At 40.1% G+C, this 18,792-nt stretch overlaps 1 protein-coding gene across 1 annotated transcript in view; it reads right to left on the bottom strand.

Annotated features, from left to right (window-relative positions):
• Nucleotides 1-681: 681 nt before the first annotated feature.
• The window catches only part of LAS1L (LAS1 like ribosome biogenesis factor), a 29,581-nt gene continuing 11,470 nt past the window's right edge, over nt 682-18,792 (bottom strand). The window contains exons 8-13 of the mRNA XM_084294234.1: nt 16,703-16,788; nt 15,567-15,782; nt 14,280-14,415; nt 12,863-13,242; nt 9,821-9,962; nt 682-1,186 (exon numbers count right to left, since the gene is read on the bottom strand). Coding sequence (XP_084150360.1) covers nt 1,096-1,186; nt 9,821-9,962; nt 12,863-13,242; nt 14,280-14,415; nt 15,567-15,782; nt 16,703-16,788 — 1,051 coding nt within the window. The 3' untranslated portion in view covers nt 682-1,095. The remainder of the gene's footprint in view (nt 1,187-9,820; nt 9,963-12,862; nt 13,243-14,279; nt 14,416-15,566; nt 15,783-16,702; nt 16,789-18,792) is intronic.

Raw genomic sequence — 18,792 nt, 5'->3', positions numbered from 1 at the left:
GCATCCACGTATTTGCTGTTCTAAACTTGTAGTTCTATCTTGTCCGATATACTGCTAAAGTTGTATGTCCCTTTTTGTGTCTCTTTAAATGGATTATTAGGATATAATGAGAACAGTAATGCCAAGAAACTAAAATGATGCCATTTCACGACATTGCACTGACATTTTCCTACTTCTGTGTATTTTTTAAATACTGCCAATTACTAGACTGACTCAGAGAAAGGCTCTTTTTATCCTTTAGCAGATATAATCCAACAGATAATTACTGAGAAGTCTTGAAATAAAAATGCTTAAACTCTTAACATGTCGACAGGTTATTGTAGAAGCTTCTAAGTTCCAAGAACCTTAAATACAAGTAAAGAAAGATGAATTTAGACAAATAGCTGTCCTTGCTCTCACCAACTTTCTAGCATGACAATCAAATCCATTTCTACAGTAATCATGATAGCTTCCAGCAAGGGCCAAAGTATTATTTATCAACCTCAGCAAAATCATAACCTCAAGAGCACCACTTGAAAAAACTTATGAGAAGAAAAAAGCTGAAGATGTTTATGCACTGAAGTGTATTCTGCCATGCTGTAATTCACTTGATTCCTGGAGCTTCATGTGAAATCCTTGCTAGATTAAAATTGTAACACAGTCTTATCCTGGCAAAATAATTTCAACTCATACATGACAATATTAATGTCACTGAAAATGAAAGGGTTTAATAGTCTGGCCAGTAAGGACAGATGGAAAAGGAAGAAGAAAAAAAAAAAAAAAAAGGAAGAAAAGAAAGGTTTGCCTTCAGTTGGTGACCTTTATTAACCACAAAAAAAAAATTAAGGAATAGTGAGGGATTCTGAAGTATACTAACTATATTTCATAAACATCAGCTAGAGTTAGAAGCCCATGACAGTAGTTAAGCAGACAATAGCTGCTATACATGGAACTTATAACACTTTGATAAAACACTGATTTTACATGGTCAAAAGTAGTAAGTCCTCATGAAAAAAAAAAAAAAATCCTGGAGTGGCTATTTCCATATCACCATTACTAGTTCCTCCGTGTCACTTATCTTGTGCAATGCTGAAAGCTGCAGAGCACTTTGCTGTCTTAGAAAAGCTGAAGGCCACTTTTTATTTTATGGAAGTCATTCTGGGTCCATAGCAATCCTCCTGTCACAGGAATATTCAATTCTGCAGAGCTGCAAGAGGATGAGAAATAAACCACATAAGCACTGAGCTGACTTAGAAGCTCACATCACCAAAGCAAATTTCTTAGCATGTTAAACTTTTAAGAAGTTTTACTTCCAAACTAAAATGTTATTTCTCATTTCTAGCTCTGATCGTTTAACTGATGGAATGCCCTTAATTTTTAATCAGTTCATTCATGAGAGGGAACAGTCTGAGTACCAACGGTACCAAAACACAAACCAATGGAAAGATTACCAGCTGCTAACAATTGCAAGGGAGACATGACTCCAGAAACAACCAACCACACAACAATTCTTGTCTCATCTGTCCTTTGCAGCTAACAATACAAGGTAATCACGTGAAACTTTAATGCAGCAAGAAGTCAACATAAAAACAATCTGTTATAAATGTTAGAAAGCTTGTATGTCTGCACACAGAAACAAGCCCTTCCTATGGCTTGACACAGAAGTCACAGAATCTAGAGCATTTACAAAAAGTTTAAAGGAAGTTATTTGGTCTCACTGGCGGCATGCTAAGTCATTTCTAACTGCAGAAAGTGGCTTAGTCTCAAACAGGCGTAAAATCTCTTTTCCTTGCAGAAGTTACCCAGTTAGGGCTGAGTCCCCCATGACTCACTAACACAGCACACAAAGGAACAAATACTTTTTTTTTTTTCTTTTTTCTCAGTGTTCTCAGACATAAGGCACCCTTAAGCTCAAGGTTCAAAGAGCAGTTGAAGAACATAGGTAAACCATTCCCTATCCAAAGCTGTACTATGTGAAGAAACTTAAAAAACTACTGAGTTGTTAGGTAGGCCAGACTAGGGTTTAACACTTTAATTCATTTTTATGAGAATAGGAAGTTAAAAGCTATATTTTAAAAATAAGATGTTTATAAATGAGCCAGTTGAAACCTGCTATCTGACACTGTGAAGAAAAAGGGAAAACCTGGTCGGCATCTGCGTGTTTTTCATGTACGCTCAAGGAGAGTTCATGCAGTCCCAGCTGCAACCTAGCATCCCCCAGGATATGAATATGTTACCTGTCTACTTTAAGGTCTTTACCCTTCAGCACCTTATTTCCCTCTTTCACCCACCTGCTTATGCATCTCATTCTAAGGACAAAAAATCCAGCCGTTATCCATGACCATTGAACGATGAATGCCATTTCTGAAATGTCAGTGAAAATCTCAATACAATCCCTAAAGCAATTGCAGGTAGCAGCTCTACTCTCAGGAAACTCTCTGTCATTGCCAACTGCCACTTTGTCCCAGCTGTCACATAAAACTGACACTGGGAGTAAACAAAAGGCACATATGCTTACCACAAAAACAAAACGTCTGCCTGAGGATGACAGCAGCTATTCAAAGCTTCTGAGGTTGCTGCAGCAAACCCTAAGGACAAACTTTGATAACAGCAAAGCACACACCAGAAAACCCACAGAAGAACACTATCTTTTGGGACCAGGGAGGAAGGATTCTACAAGATTTCTACAAGATTTTCCAATGCATCTAAGCATCACAGGAACTTATGTCTCACATTAAACCAGAACCATTTCTGTAAACAAGATGGAGATGTTTGGGAAGCTTTATTTATACAGCAACTTAAAAGCTATACACTGAAAAACTCAATGCCTTTTCCAAATGATTGGTACTGGAATAACCGGAATATAGCAGAGGCTGCTGCTCAGAGCTCCTCAGGGACACACAATTTTTCCTTTAGTGTCAGAACACCTCCCTAGACACCCCCTCCACAGATGAAACACGAAACACTGCCAGGGACCTTGTAAAAAAAGTCAACACAGAAACATCACAGATATCGCACCCAGCAGTAATGATCTGATGTTCTTTCTCTGTCTGTTGGAAACTACCCAGAATTCAGCCTGCTAATGAGATAATTCTTCCTTCTTTGTGATGCTAACTGTTCATTACTCATGACTTCACTCATTCCCAGGACAGAGACTCTGGGGACAGACACTGACATAATTTGCTGCCTTAAATGTACTGCTCCATTCTCATCTGTTGACCTGGTGAATTAGGGCTGCAGCAAAAGGTCATGCTTCTACTACGTGACTCGTTCAGAGTCCTTTTTCCAGATTTTTCAGGAAACCCTTAATGTAGTTCATTACTTTGATTTGCCATAAGTCTGGGGAGCCAAATAGAAAGTTAAAGATAGCCGTAGCTTTTACAAAGACTGTGTCCCACTGCCTATGTTGCAGATGCTTTTTTCCAAGCATCTTATAGATATTTCCAAAGTACACCATCACATTTTCACAGTTTCTCATACCATACTGTGAGTATGATGACAACACTGAGCTTGTCAGAAAAGCTCTCTACAGAGAAGTTGGAGACCACTACCAAGAGTTAGCAAACAGCAAACACCCCTTCTGCAACATGCCATATATACCACTCATTTGAAGGGGAAGCTGAAAACTCATGTAGCTGCAAGGCAGTGAATGAAGTTTCCAAACAGAAGAATACATGAGAAGTAACCAAGAAACTCTGCTCCCCCTCTTCCTCTGGGCAAGTCAAGAAAACCTTCCGGATGATTTTGGCAAAAGGAGAAGCTACAATGGAAGAGAAATAAGAGGAATGAGCAAGTTATAGCACTCCTGATAAAACTAAAGATTAGTTCCAGGCCCAGCTACAGAAACAGATCAGTTTTTCCTCATCTTTCTGAGCTTCTTCCTTTCCTGCCAGGTTGTGATTTGAGTACCAGAAACTCTGCTCCTTTTCACCTACACAGATGAATGGAGAAACACTTACTATTTTTAGTCTGATATGTGCATTTTCATTTTCTACATGGTTATTTTCTAATCATAGAAGCTGTGTGACACTATACACTCACCACTAGTTCAAAAAGCAGCCAAACAGAAGCTGCATACGAGGAGAAAAAGAAAACCACCTTCTTGGCTGAGTATAGAAAAAGCTTTTGCAATTGTTCCTCTCAGCATCTTAGGTGACAGGGAAAGCAATTATTAATGGCACAGGGGAAAGCAATGCCTGCTTTGCTTATCTGAGTCTGTATAATGTAGCACTGAGACGTACATACCTAACTTGTAACACTTTGGTTTGCAATTAATATACACTGGGTTCTTACCATGACTAAATCATACTTCAAAAGGCAGTCCAGGCATCATCCCCCAAAGAAATCTAGTGTGACTGATAAGGGAAGGAAATAATAATTGATCTACCTACAAAATAAACCCCAAGAAAATGAAAAAGAAAGAAAAAAAAAAAAAGGCCCTTCCAGCTGTCCATTTGCAGATCCCAAGAGAAATATTTTGGCATATGTGAGCAAGAATTTATAATGCAAATCAGGTTTGTCTGTTCCAGGAACAGAACTGTGTGCCTGGGCACGCATTTCTGTTCTGGCTACAGGCAGAGCATTCTCCAAATCGAGGAAGGGTCCAAAGTCAAGTTGAAATTTATATACTTCAGATAAGCCTTGAGGTCAGGAACCTCTTTAGAAATTTTCAACTGCCTGACAGTTTTTTCTATCCTACTGCAACATAATTTGCTCCTCTGTGTACAGACAGGTAGACCGAGCATTTCCCTGTAACCATGGCTGTTCTGTGTGTCTCGCCACTTGCTTTTATGACCCAGAAAGGAAGGAGTCCTTCTAATTTGTAGCAAGCAATGGAATCATAAGTCCTAGGAAGTAAAACCTAGAGAATATTACCTGAAATATGGATAAATGGTGTTTCACCTGCTGTGAAAAATCACTGAATAGTACAAAAGAAGCTGTTTCAAAGAACAGCTTATAAATTAACCATTTTCTTTATTTTTAAGCATGAGAATCCGTTTCAGCATCTAATTAGCAGTATGACTCTTTTTCTCATCCTTAAAACTAGTGCAACTCTACAGCTATGCATTTTTTAAGTCTGCATGTTGCAGGCTATTTATAACCAAGTACAAATCTGATCTTCCAATGCTTTTTACACTATGGAGCCAAGAGAACACCCCAAGTTGATTATGAGGAAAAGGCCTTTTTAAATAACAGCCATGCATATTTCCCAGACTACTAACATTCACGAAGAAGGGAGATTGAATGCATCCCTATGAGATATTCCAGAGAGTGCCTCATGCTGTTAGGTTCACAGATTTAACTGCACTTCAGTTCTAGCACACACAAGTGTTTGGACTAGTTGAAATTAAAGGTCTGAATGGCCAGTCTCCAACTATGTTCAAAAGCTAATGCATAAGTGAGCATATGAGCACAAGAGAACAGTCTTCCCCCTATTACTCTCCTACCTCCCAGTAGTTTGTGAATCAGAAACTTGCTGAGGCGAAGTGTTGAGATGTCTTTGTTGACATGTGGGTGTGTGTTTTTTTGTTTTGTTTTGTGTTTTTTTTTTAGATTCTTTAAATATGTATCTTTGCAGATGGCTCAGGCAAGGATCTCAAAGAATCTTTACAAACATTTTAACCCCCAGCACTGCATTTCCACCTTCCATGTTAATGACTCTGCAATGCTTTGCTCTTCAAGCATATCAAGGAAAGCAAGTTTTAGAAAATAAGTAACATCTTTCTAATTTTGCACGTTTAATGGATTTGCAAAAATCCTAACAAGTTTTACCCTCAAACTTCTTTTTCCTACTTCCATTATATGTCCTCCAAATCCAAAGAATTAAATTACATTTATTCTAAAGTCATTTGTGATGTTTCATCAGCCTATGTCAAGGACAGACTGAAAACCTTACCAAGTCACCACTGAATCATAACACTGAAATACTGCTTGCCAGTACTGTAAAACTGCCAACACTTGAACTGCTTCATATGATTCCCTACAACAACAAGCATCACAAAAGTAGCTGCAAGCATCAAAGTCTAACTAGAAAGAGAAAGGAACCTAATACTGAAACTTCAGCACGACCAGGTGCACTTACGTTCATGGTTCTTGCTTTATCATTCTGCTTTCCAGTTGTTATGAACTGACACTAGCAAGGATTTACTTCATGTCCATTGCAGGATGGAAAAAAAAAAAAAACATGTATTCTTAATTTTAGTGATTTTTTATTAACAAATTAACTGACTAATATGTGCTGTGGATTTTCAGACAGTAGCATGGCTAAGTTCTAGCATCTACATCTAAACCAGTAGTATGACAAAGATTACATCTGGAAGAATTCCTTTGCTTGTAGAGCAGCACCTGGAATCATTAGGTGTTTTTTGTTTTGTTTTGTTTTGTTTGTTTGTTTGTTTTTAATTTCTATTACTCTAGGGACCACTCCAAGAAATATAGTGGGATTACAAACACTTGACTCCTACAACAGCCAGGACAGAAAGGGAACTTGCTACAGCTGGATTCAAGTAGCAGCTTACAAACAAGAATAGTGAATCATACTACTCCATATACACTTCATTACAGCCTCCGTAATGATGATTCCACCTATTGTGCACAGCAAAATCAACTGAGCCAATGAGGAACAAATACAGAAACCCCATCTCCTGTCAGAGCCTCCTGGCTGGATACCAAACAGCTTATGTTTAAAGTCTCTGAGATCAAGTACTCTGTCATTTCTGCCTACAGTGAAAGTGCCAGGGCTCTGCAGACTAGAAGCAGATCTGCAAGTTCCAGGAATTTGTCGTAATTCCCAATGTGGAACATGTTGCAAGCAACATGACTCATGGCTGACTGACATCAAAGGGTTCTGCTGAATCAATTATTTTTTTTTCCTGTTTGTATCTACTATAAATTTACTCTTCTTTGGGGGATGATAAACTATCAGGAGATAAATGGTTACCTACTCTCTTTAAAGCCTGACAGGAAATTCATGTAGTGCTCCAAGTATGGGTCAGTGATGAACACTGTTCAAAAGGACTCAGAAAGGATGACTCATTCAACCTCCTGATATGCAGAAAGACAGATTCGGTGCTGTCTCTTGTAGAGGTGTTACAACCAAGCAGTTCACGAACTATTTGGACTGTCAGAAAGAGGAGCACCGGAAAAGGATATCTTTTTTTATTATGTAGCAATCTACAAGATTTTAATTCTACATTTTGATTGGATCCATCAAATACAAATAATACTCTCTCAGCAGCCTACCCCTACACTTCAGGCCTGAGCTGACAAAAGAGTAGACTAGTTCTGGGGAAGATGATGAAGAGAATGGAGTCAGAATGGAAACCGTGCTCTTCAGAACTGGAAACTAATCTGAAGACAACTCAGAATATGTGAAAACATGAATACATGCAGTAGCTTTTCCCACTGCACAACCTTGCAGTGGGAAAACTGTGTAACTGTGATTATTATTCTCATTTGTTTTGGAAGCTAGTACACTGGGCCCATCTACTACAGGGAAAGAATCACTGATTTAGAAGTTAAGCTATCAAATGTTTAAGAAAATAACTGCTATCCATTTATATTCTGAAGCATTCCTTGGTTTAAAATTAAACTACATGTATGGCCAATCCCACACAGGGTATGTGATTAAATTTATTTGAAAGCTAACAACGTTCAAGATCCTTTGACTTCTAAGAGTGAAATAATGACCCCGTGAAAACATCTTCAATGGAACTGTTTAACTGGACATGTGTCACTTAGTAACAGAGATGATCTAATGAAAGCCTTATAGAATGCTACCATTATTTCCATGGCAACCTGACTTTCTTCAGTGAGGTCAGGTCTGCAACTTAAATTATTGGCTGGAGCTCTGAAAAGGTCACTGGGCAATGGCAACATACTGTGGTTGAGGACCTGAGTCCCCATTAAGAGAGTTTTGATGCCTGCTGAGTCTGTGTTAATAACTTCCAAACTGCTAAGCAGCAGTATCTCATAATCCTACCAATGGTTTCCTGTAGAAAGACCAGGAAAGAAGATAACATAAGCAGGCTTCCACAAAATATAAGATGGAAATCACCTTTTGATTGCCACTGATGTCACTTGCATTTCACTTTCAGTTAGTGTAAAAGGCCCCAGGACTGCAGAACAAAAGTACATTCCCAGAAGAGAAAGAGAACAGCAGTAATTATAATAAGCAGCTCTCAGATTTGATGAGTAAAAAATGAAGGAGACGAATGCAGAGTTCTGTACTGTGTGTGTTCCCTCAGGTCAGAAGGATGACTGTTACACCTTCATAAAGTAACTTCCTACCACACTGGTGAGTTGTCACAGTAGCTATTTCAGTCTCACTGTGTCCATCAACAATACAAGTCCAGTGTCAGGCTAACAGGGCAAAAACAAGCAAAACAGTTTCTTACTTCAATGGAGGAGGGTGAGGAGAAGAGAGTTTGTTTCATGTTGGGTTAATAAAGTGAATAATCGGGACTGCAGTGACATAAAATGTAGTCAGGACAGTGGACTACAGTATTCACTTCAAGCACACAGAATCACGTAATTCCAACCCATCCATGCTATGGGCAGGAATGCCACCCACTACATCAGGTTGTCCAAGGGATAAGGCATCCACAACCTCTCTGGACAACCTGTTCCAGTGCCTTCACCACCCTCACTGTGAAGAATTTCCTCCAAACATCTAATCTAAATCTCCCCTCTTTTAGTTTAAAATCATCTCTCCTTGTCCTGTCATTATCTGATTGAGCAAAGAGTCACTCTCCATCTTTTTTACAAGCCCCCTTTAAGTATTTAAAAGCTGCAGTGAGGTCACCCTGGAGCCTTCTCTTCTTCAGGCTGAACATCCCCAGCTCTCTCGGCCTTTCTTCATAGGAGAGGTGCTCCAGCCCCTTGATCATCTGTGTAGTCCTCCTCTGGACCTGTTCTAACAGATCCACATCCTTCTAGTGCTGGGGGCCCCAGACCTGGATGCAGTATTCCAGGTGGGGCCTCACAGAGTGGGACAATCTCCTCCATTGACCTGCTGGTCATACCTCTCTTGATGCAGCTTAGGATGCAGTTGGCCTTCTGGGCTGCAAGCGTGCTCTGCTGGCTCACGTCAAGCTGTTTGTCCACCAGAACCCCCAAGTCCTTCTCCGCAGGGCTGCTCTCCATGAGTTCTTCTCCGAGTCTGTACTCCTGTCTGGGATTGCCCCAGCTCAGGTGCAGCAGCTTGCACTTAAGCTTTCCCACTACTGCACCTCAAAGTGCTTCATCAGACCACTGTACATTTTAAAATGACTCTCCCTTCCTGTACAAGATTAGCTAGTCTGGGAAGACTGACATTGGGGGAGGCTACATGACTTCTCCAAGGTCAGGCTGTAAGAATGCTGGGGAGCTAACGTTCTTAGCTGCATCTCCTGGCTTCCAGTCCTGAATGCTTTAATTGCAAGGCTACAGTTCTTCCTATTAAACTTACTCATCCCAGTGTATCACTAGGCAGACTCTGCACCAGCTCTTAGTAGCTTGTTTTAAAAACTCTGTACTTGCGTGTTAGTAACTCGTGAGGATCAGCATACTGTATCTTACTAACAGTATCAGACAACAGTGAAAGTTGAAACAGTTTGAAGAGTAGACTATTATGTTATTACATCAACACTACAAAGGTTCTTCCAAACACACACATTACTTTAAAAATGCATGAGAGAAGCGCAGTTAGTAGATATTACAAATATTGGTAGATATTTTGGTCAAGCTATCACACAAATAACAGGTTGAAAACTAGTCCTGAATTTTTCACATCACAGCACAAGGCACAGAGAAATAAATCAATTTCATAGTTCAGGGACAAAGTCTTGCCCATATTACTCACTTTGTACTAGGAGACTTCCACTCATCTCTCACTGGCTGATCAAGCAGAGACATCATGGAATAATTATCCAACATGAGACCATCAGGGTCATCTGTCTGACCTGGGAGTTTCCCAAGAGGAAAGTCTTTCCATTGTATTTCATCTGGGTAAAAACACAGTACATAAACAAGAAGTCCGAGCTCACCAGAGAGATTTTCAAAAAGCAAGACTCCCCCCAGAGCCAAAAATACTATCTCATGCAACTCAGCAAACACGAGCAACCTCAGGTACTCAGCAAAAATAAGACTGAGCTATAGTTTTAAGTAACTTTCTTTCTAACCTTATCAGCTCTTTCAAAGAAAGTCTCTACACCTTGTGAGACAATAGGAACACATCTGGAGTCAGGCATGATCATGCTGTCTACACAGTACAGCTTATCCAAACCACTGTGAGGCAATGTCCATTGAAAGAAACCTCCCACTATTCTAGAGCAACCCTTAATACTTACCTCTGTCATTAAAGCATACTTTTGTATGAAACTGATGTACTGATTACTATATGATAATTTAAAATTCACTTTGAAAAGGTTTATACAAATATTCACTCTGCATACTCCTGTAAATGGAATAAGCAATTATCACACACATGAAGATACAAAACAGCACCTTTGCACTATATAATACCAAAGACGATTTGTTTTGGTTAACTGACATCTGTCCAGAAACCCAGACTTTGCCTTAAAGTACCAGCAGATTTATTCTTTTTTTTTTTTTTCTTTTACGTCTTTCCTGGGCATTTAATAGAACTAAACCTCCGGACCTATAACGGTGGTTTCTAAACGTTATAATTTCACAATTTGAAAAGTGCAGAAATAGTATTTGATAAATGTGGCTGCGTCAGGCTGGCGGGCGGTCACCAGTGGGGTCCCTCAAGGCTCCATTTTAGGGCCGGTACTTTTCAATATTTTTATAAATGATCTGGATGTAGGAATAGAAGGTATTTTGAGCAAGTTTGCTGATGACACCAAACTTGGAGGAGTTGTGGACTCGAATGAGGGTGTAAAGGCCTTGCAGAGGGATCTGGATAGGTTGGAGAGCTGGGCGATCACCAACCGCATGAAGTTCAATAAGAGCAAGTGCCGGGTCCTGCACCTGGGACGGGGAAACCCTGGCTGCACGTACAGACTGGGCAATGAGACGCTGGAGAGCAGCGTAGAAGAGAGGGATCTGGGGGTCGTGGTAGACAGCAAATTGAATATGAGCCAGCAGTGTGCCCTGGCAGCCAGGAGGGCCAACCGTGTCCTGGGGTGCATCAAGCACGGCATCGCTAGTAGGTCAAGGGAGGTGATTGTCCTGCTCTACTCTGCGCTGGTGCGGCCTCACCTCGAGTACTGTGTGCAGTTCTGGGCACCACAGTATAAAAAGGACATGAAACTGTTGGAAAGTGTCCAGAGGAGGGCTACGAAGATGGTGAAAGGCCTTGAGGGGAAGACGTACGAAGAACGGCTGAGGTCACTGGGCCTGTTCAGCCTGGAGAAGACGAGGCTGAGGGGAGACCTCATCACAGTCTACAACTTCCTCGTAAGGGGGTGTCGAGAGGCAGGAGACCTTTTCTCCATTAACACCAGTGACAGGACCTGCGGGAACGGGGTTAAGCTGAGGCAGGGGAAATTTAGGCTTGACGTCAGGAGGGGGTTCTTCACAGAGAGGGTGGTTGCACACTGGAACAGGCTCCCCAGGGAAGAGGTCACTGCACCGAGCCTGTCTGAATTTAAGAAGAGATTGGACTGTGCACTTAGTCACATGGTCTGAACTTTTGGGTAGACCTGTGCGGTGTCAAGAGTTGGACTTGATGATCCTTAAGGGTCCCTTCCAACTCAGGATATTCTATGATTCTATGATTCTATAACATCCAACTCAACTGTAAGGCAAATTACAGTTATATACAATGAACAGGCTGAGCCTTCTCTTCAGAGAGCAACCTAGTAAATAGCTGATGTATCACATGTCATTACAGTAGTTTTAGTTTTCAATTTGTTTAAGGATGGTAACTACACATCCTTGGTGTTATTCAAACAGAAATTAAATTTACCCACAACCAACTACATAAACACAATCTTCATGAAAAGCTTGTGGTTCAAGACACAATGTGTGTTCCTTTGGCAAAAGATCTGCTTGCTCAGAACCAAAGTCACTGATGTAGAGGACAATTTTGCTTCTGTTCTCAAAACATCCACCTCTAACAAGCTGTTCACATAAGCATAACTAAGCTGAATTGTTTAGGCAGATCTTACCCTCCTTTTTTTTTTTTTTTAAACTTGGGAAATCTTCTCTGTGAGTGGGGTATGAGAGTTCATTGTCTTCCAATGGCTGCATTTTTCTTCTTTCTTTAAACACCACTTTGCCTCTAACTCCTCTACACCATCTCATTTTCTTGCCTTTAAGTCCCTCCAGAAACCACTCACCCAAAAATTTTCTTAGCTGTTGAATCCTACATCCCAATGAAAGTATAGCTACCGTATGGAAGCTAAGAGAACACTGGATAAATCATTATTTACTCTACAAGCTTCTTGCCCTGCTTCCAACTCTTGCTTGCTACCATGTCATGATTGCAGTTTGCCTGGGGCTTGGAACTTCTGAGAACCTGACTGGTGCTTTCAAATGCAGTCCAACTGTGCTTTCAGATATCCCTAATTCTGACAAATAAAGGTTAAGAAATATCTTTGTTGTCTTTGCCATTTACAGCTGGCATATACACTGTCCCATCAACTGGATATGGTGAAGTTTTAAACACTAAGATTAGAGACCCCTGATAAAAAAGTTAAGGAAGAAGTAACAATGTGCTCTTGGAAAAAAACACAGTGTTTTAAGAGCTTTTAGGGAGACATCACATTTGCACATAAACAGAAGACTGGAAAAAAGCAGTTTTCAGAGATTTGGCATTTAAATTATTTTGAAGCACAATTCAGTTCTGGTCAGGCCCAGAGGGCTGACATGCCTCTGCATTTCACTTAGACCATCTTAACCACTTGTAAACATTAAATTTTATAAAAACCGTTTTTACCTGCAATGATCTGCCATGCAGACCCTTGTAGTGCTGCCTTTTTCTCAGCAATAGCCACCATGTTATCAGAATGAGCAAGTCCTTCCAAATGATTTGTTTCAGTTACCATCTCTTCTTCCTCCTCCTCTACTTCCTCTACACCATCATCTTTCTCCAGCACATCTTCTTGATTCTCTGCAGCCTGCCCTTCATTTTTAACCTGATTTTCTTGCCTCACCCTCCACTGTAAGCTCTCTATAGTGTAAATTGGCTGTTCACTGTAGTTTGATAAGAGGCCTGGGCTGGACAATGGACCACCTCCTTCCGTGTAAATGGATGTGAGATAGAGAAGGTTCTTCCGTGAAGAACGTGGCAAACGAGGTCTCATGCTTGTGAGGATCCTAGAAAGGAAAAGGGCAATGTAAAAGTTTTAAAAGCAAAAAGAGATTCTAAATGAAGGTTTATCAAGCTGAGCAGCCTTTTAAGTGCGAGCTTCCTCATGTATCTCCACTAAAAGGCAAGTTTGATTATTCCTAAGTAGTGACTGCTGGAATACTGCTTCTTTGTGATTAAAATTAAGGATGTGGGATATTTCTAACTGAATTTGTGCTTTGCTATTTTTATGTGAAAAAGGTGCCACCTGTGCTAAACCCATACCACCCGCATGAGCAATTACATCTCTGCTACTACATCACTTTTCTTCTAAGTTGCTTTCTTAATAAATCCACAGATAATTTCCAATTTCATTCCAAAGGAACAATTCTTTTAAGTTCTCCTCCTTCTCCTTGTAGAATCAATAGGAAGATGAGCAGCAACAAACACAGTTTTATACACACCTAGAATCACAGAATGGCTCAGGTTGGAAGGGACCTTAAAGATCACCTAGGTCCAACCCCCCTGATATGGGCAGGGCTGCTACCCACTAGATCAGGTTGACCAGGGCCTCATCTAACCTGGTCTTAAACAATTGCAAGGATAGGGCATACACGAGCCCTGGGCAACTTGTTCCAGTGCCTCACCACCCTATGAATGAATAATTTCTTCCTAACATCTAATCTAAATACCCTTCCCCTACCCTTGTCCTGTCATTATCTGAGCAGAGTCGCTCTCCTTTTTTTTTTTTTTTTTTTTTACAAGCCCCCTTTAAGCATTTAAAAGCTGCAGTGAGGTCACCCTGGAGCCTTCTATTTTTCAGGCTGAACATCCCCAGCTCTCTCAGTCTTTCTTTGTAGGAGAGGTGCTCCAGTCCTGTGCTGGGGGCCCCAGACCTGGATGCAATGCTTCAAGTACACACAAGTACACACCTGCCATAATTTCTACTAGATGCAAAGGTAGGGAAAGGAACATAGCCATAACTCAGCGTATCACAGGGAAGCTGCCAAAGCTGTTAGAGAACATTGTTCACTGTCCTTTTTCTAGGTCACAGGATCAAACTTACAACTGAAGAAGGTGTGGGGTTGCCCAGCAAGGAGCTTCCAAGCAATTTTCAGTTAGTCTTATCCACTGCAAAGGAACTTTGTGGAGGAACAGCTCCTTCACATACACACGTCTGTTACAGCGGCGTCTTTTCTTCCCTTCAAAGAAGGTAACAAAAACAAGGTGCTCAAAATACATAAAAGTACACACTTCGTCCCTTTGCATTTTTACTGGAGCTCTTATCCTTACACAAGCTGGCATTCCAAACCAAGTCCAAGACCAGATACACTGACTAAATATGTCAAACTCATTAAAAGGGACTTGCCAATGCACTAACAGCTAAATTAGCTTCACAAAATATGACAACAGTGAGATGCAGTTTCCCAAGCTTGTTCTGTGCATCCCATACAGGAAAGCCACAGGGCTGTGTTTGTCCAGTATTGTCTCTAGTAAATGCAGTTTCTGGGATCTGAGATCATTCCAGATAGCTCTGCAGTAAGTAGAATTAACAGCTGTGGACTGCTAATGCTCAGTATCTTGGTGCGTAACAGACATGCTCAGTGTTGGCTGAAAGCATCTAACATGAACCTCCAATTACCACAGATAATGGCAAAATCTAGCCAGACCAGCAGAGGAGGTAGCAAAATTAACCAGCAGGAAATCTCCTTCAGGTATATACTATATCACAGTACAAAAGTCCTGTTAACAGAATTCTTATGACACACTTCAAATAATCAAAGCTCTTCTGTGCCACTCTCTGGAGTTAAACATACAGTTTACCAATTTAAACATTTCTAAGGAGTTAGGCACAAAAAACAAAATATTAATTTTACTTCTGTGTAAGTTTAAAGGCATGACAAATCCATAGATGGGACTGAAGGAGGACAGAAAGACTACCTAAGTATATTGTAAAGCTAGGGTTATGTTAAGTGAGGAAAGAACTGGGAACAAGGAACTCATAATAATTTGCACATAACATGTTTATTTGTTTTCTGTTACTGTTATCTCCTGAAAGTACTGGACTGGTCTTTCATGGGAGAGATTAGCTTTTTGTATCTTGAGGAAGCCACAGCAAGTTGCCAAAGAAATAGTAATTTCAAAATGTTGCTAAGAAATGCATAACATACATAAGCTGCAGCATAAAAAGTGTAGAAATGCAACAATTAAAGCTCTAAGTTAACATGACAAAATGTACTAATCATTTTATTGCACTTAATCTAAAGTACCCACCACCCTCCCCATTCCTGCAATGGTACAGAAGAGACTCCTACTTTTTTTTTTTTTCCCCACACAGAAATTACACACTCACCACTGTTAACTCTGGCAATGCTAGTCAGCATCTCAGAAATCCAGTTGATCAGGAACTGAGGACGGAGTTCTGAAGAATCAGAACATTCCTTTAACTTCATAAACATTTTGTCTATTAGGGTCTGTGTAAAACTTCGGGAAAGGAGGCCTGTCAGCAAGGGCTGCCAGAAGCAGTATAACGTCTGAGGAATTCTGAATTGCCATACTGCTTTATTTGCTGCAATAATTAGGAAAAAGAGAAGCCAAAAATCACTGTTAAGTAATTTTTTTGTGTACCACTGGTGTGCTGCTTGTTCTCAGTAGTTTGTACTGTGATCACCCTTGAATGTGGAGTCATTATTTTCTTATGTTAAGATATTAAGAGAAGCAGCAAATCAACAATAAATACAATAGCCCAACGAAAGCAAAAAATACAATGCCTACATCTAATCACATAGTAAACCACAGGAAAACCTCACTCTGCTTTACTAATTCCAAGCCAGTTCTAGTTTATTTCACACATAATGAAGAGCTATCCTGTATCTTTCTCTTGCAAAGGGAAGGCACATTGAGCAAAACAACAAAGAATCAAAAAGCTTCTAAAACTTTACAACTGTAATATATGCACAGAAATTTGAGGATCATTCTCAGAAAGCTGTTTAGCTATTTTTCCTAAATGCTCTCAGGTAGATAAACAGTTACTCTTCATTGTCTCTACCTAACTAATTCTCTTTCAGAAACTCCATGCACAATTGGTCAGCAGCATGGAATTCAGATGCAACTAGTGACTAAGGCTCAGAATGCCACCACTTACATTTGTTTGCTATCTTCATTGTGCAAAAGAAACTAGAGAGAGTTCATTAACTCGGTAACAATTACGGATATGGGCAGAGATGCAAGCTTTGAAAGACATTTTGGCCAAGTAGCATTCAGTGTGGAAGAGCTATCCTTCCATAGTAAGAGATTTATACAAAAGCAATAACTAAGCATGTCCATAACAGGGCCTAGGGAGCAGTAGATTGTTCAAGGACCCAGACAAATAAAAGAAATTATATAGCAAATTAGAGATTTCAATATAATGAGGAAAAAAGAACAAAACTGGACATAACATTGGCTACACACTTTTTATGTAAGCTATGTGATACCCAACACACTAACCTTCATACTTGATATTTAACATCTTCAGGCAATCAACTGTTGGGATGAGAAAACCATCACTGAGAAGAACTTCAGCCACTGTCTCCCTAGAGCAATCACAGAATCTTATTAATGCCACTTAGTCCCATCCATATCAAAACACCACTTACACTAGTTCTGAAACATGTTTGTGAGTCAACTAGAGCTGTGTGGAGGTGATGTAGCTTCTTGTAAGGCACTAAAACCTTATGTCTGTTTTGGGCTGCATACATCCCAATTAGACTTGGAGTGAATATGCAACTACACCAAGTGGAGCAGAACCAGAACCCTGAAAACACTTCTGCTTGAGGTGCAGAGGGAAATATCTGCCATTGGTATTTTAAAAATAGTCCAGGAATGTTTGTCATAAACCATTTATCATACTGAAATACCTATGATTTTAAGCATGATTCAAGTTGCAAGCCAACAGATCAGTCAAGATCCAAGGACCAAGAGCTAGATTAAATTTAAGTGGAAAAACCAACCCTGCTGGCTTGCTGGCAGGGCACTTCTTAACACCCTATTCACAGTTGTTCAGCAGATTCACTACAGTAGGGTCACAATTATTCTTACCTATGGCAACTATAACTCTTTTTTGAACGTCTCCTGCCATTACAGCTATTCTTTGAACTACAGTTGGCCTGACAACATTGAATTCTCTAGCTAAAGGACCCATCTAACCACTAGGTTGGCTTAACACAAGAGAGAAATTGAGGGCACCCACCCAGGTAAGCTGAACTGATGCTTGAAAGTAAAACAACAAAATGGACAAAATCAAAATTCCCACTGCCTCCATATACAGCCATGTGCTTGAGTTATTCCATTCATGTTTCCATCTTCTATCCATGAACTTTTCTATCCAAGCAAACCTACAGTGCTAAAATAAACACTTCTCAGAATAAAAATAAACATGGCCATTTTCAGGCACTGAACAAATTCCACAGAAACAACTGCTGAAACCATTAGCATCATTGGATTTGGAATGGTAGTATCCGTGTCAAACATGGCGTATTTTGGTATAGAATGGGTGAGAAAATTTGTTTTCTCCAAAAGGGATGATTTACAAATCTAAACATGCAGGTATGACTTAGATACAATGTATGTTTTTATAGGTACAAACAGGAGCTGAAGAGCTCTGAGTGCAGAAGAAAACACACACACACTATGCCACTTTGTCACTAGTAGATAATGTGCTGGGAGATCAGAAGGCAGGCAGCAGAATGTAATTTGTTTCTGAGAACAAACTCAAGAATTAATCCTTCTCTTTTCTGGAAACTGTTCCAGGATGATTACCATTATTCCTACATGTAATGACGGCTCATCACCAACTATTTAAGGCTATATCCATGCAGACAGTAGCTTCAGTAGAGAGCCATCTAAGTAGAATAACATGACTAAGAAAGGTCCACTGGGTAAGTTCTCTGAAGCAGACAGCAGAGGATTCTTTGCAGTTAGCTCATGGTGCTTTAGTGTCACAGGAATCTTCTGCCCTCTGAACAGTACAAAATTACAGTTTATGTTGATAGTGGAAACAAAAGGTTTTATCTGCAAATGCATAGGTATTCGAAATTAGAAAACTATTTTTGTAAGTCGCTTGACATATTCAAGAGAACTCAAACTCTGTTATCGCCGAATCCATAATCCAGGTCTCCAAACCTAATGAAGTCACAAAATTGTCAATACATTCCACATCAGCCTTCCTCCCTCCTCAGCTAGTTTATTTCCCATGAGTGAAATATCAAAAGAAAAAAAAAATCTCTCCTAAATGAAAGCAAAAAGCTCTCAGGGTCTTTAATTTAAACATCTTCAGAAATACAAGAGACTGCTGGAACAACTCTGTCTTCAGCTGAGAAGGAAAGCACCACCAGTCAGTTCTCCAGAAAACCATCTTCACAGAGTCCACTGAGGAACCACAAACCCAGCTGCATTCGTGACACATGACAGACTCTGTGTGACAGAATGAATAAAACAACTGCAGCATTTCAGTGCAGAGTTGAAGCAAAGCAGATGCAATTACCACAACAGTATTCATAAATAATTTCTAAAAACCACTGTGCTCATTTATATAAAAA

Source organism: Netta rufina (genome assembly GCF_964035555.1).
Source record: "Netta rufina genome assembly, chromosome: 12".
NCBI lineage: Eukaryota > Metazoa > Chordata > Aves > Anseriformes > Anatidae > Netta > Netta rufina.
This window is presented reverse-complemented; position numbering and strand designations above follow the sequence as displayed.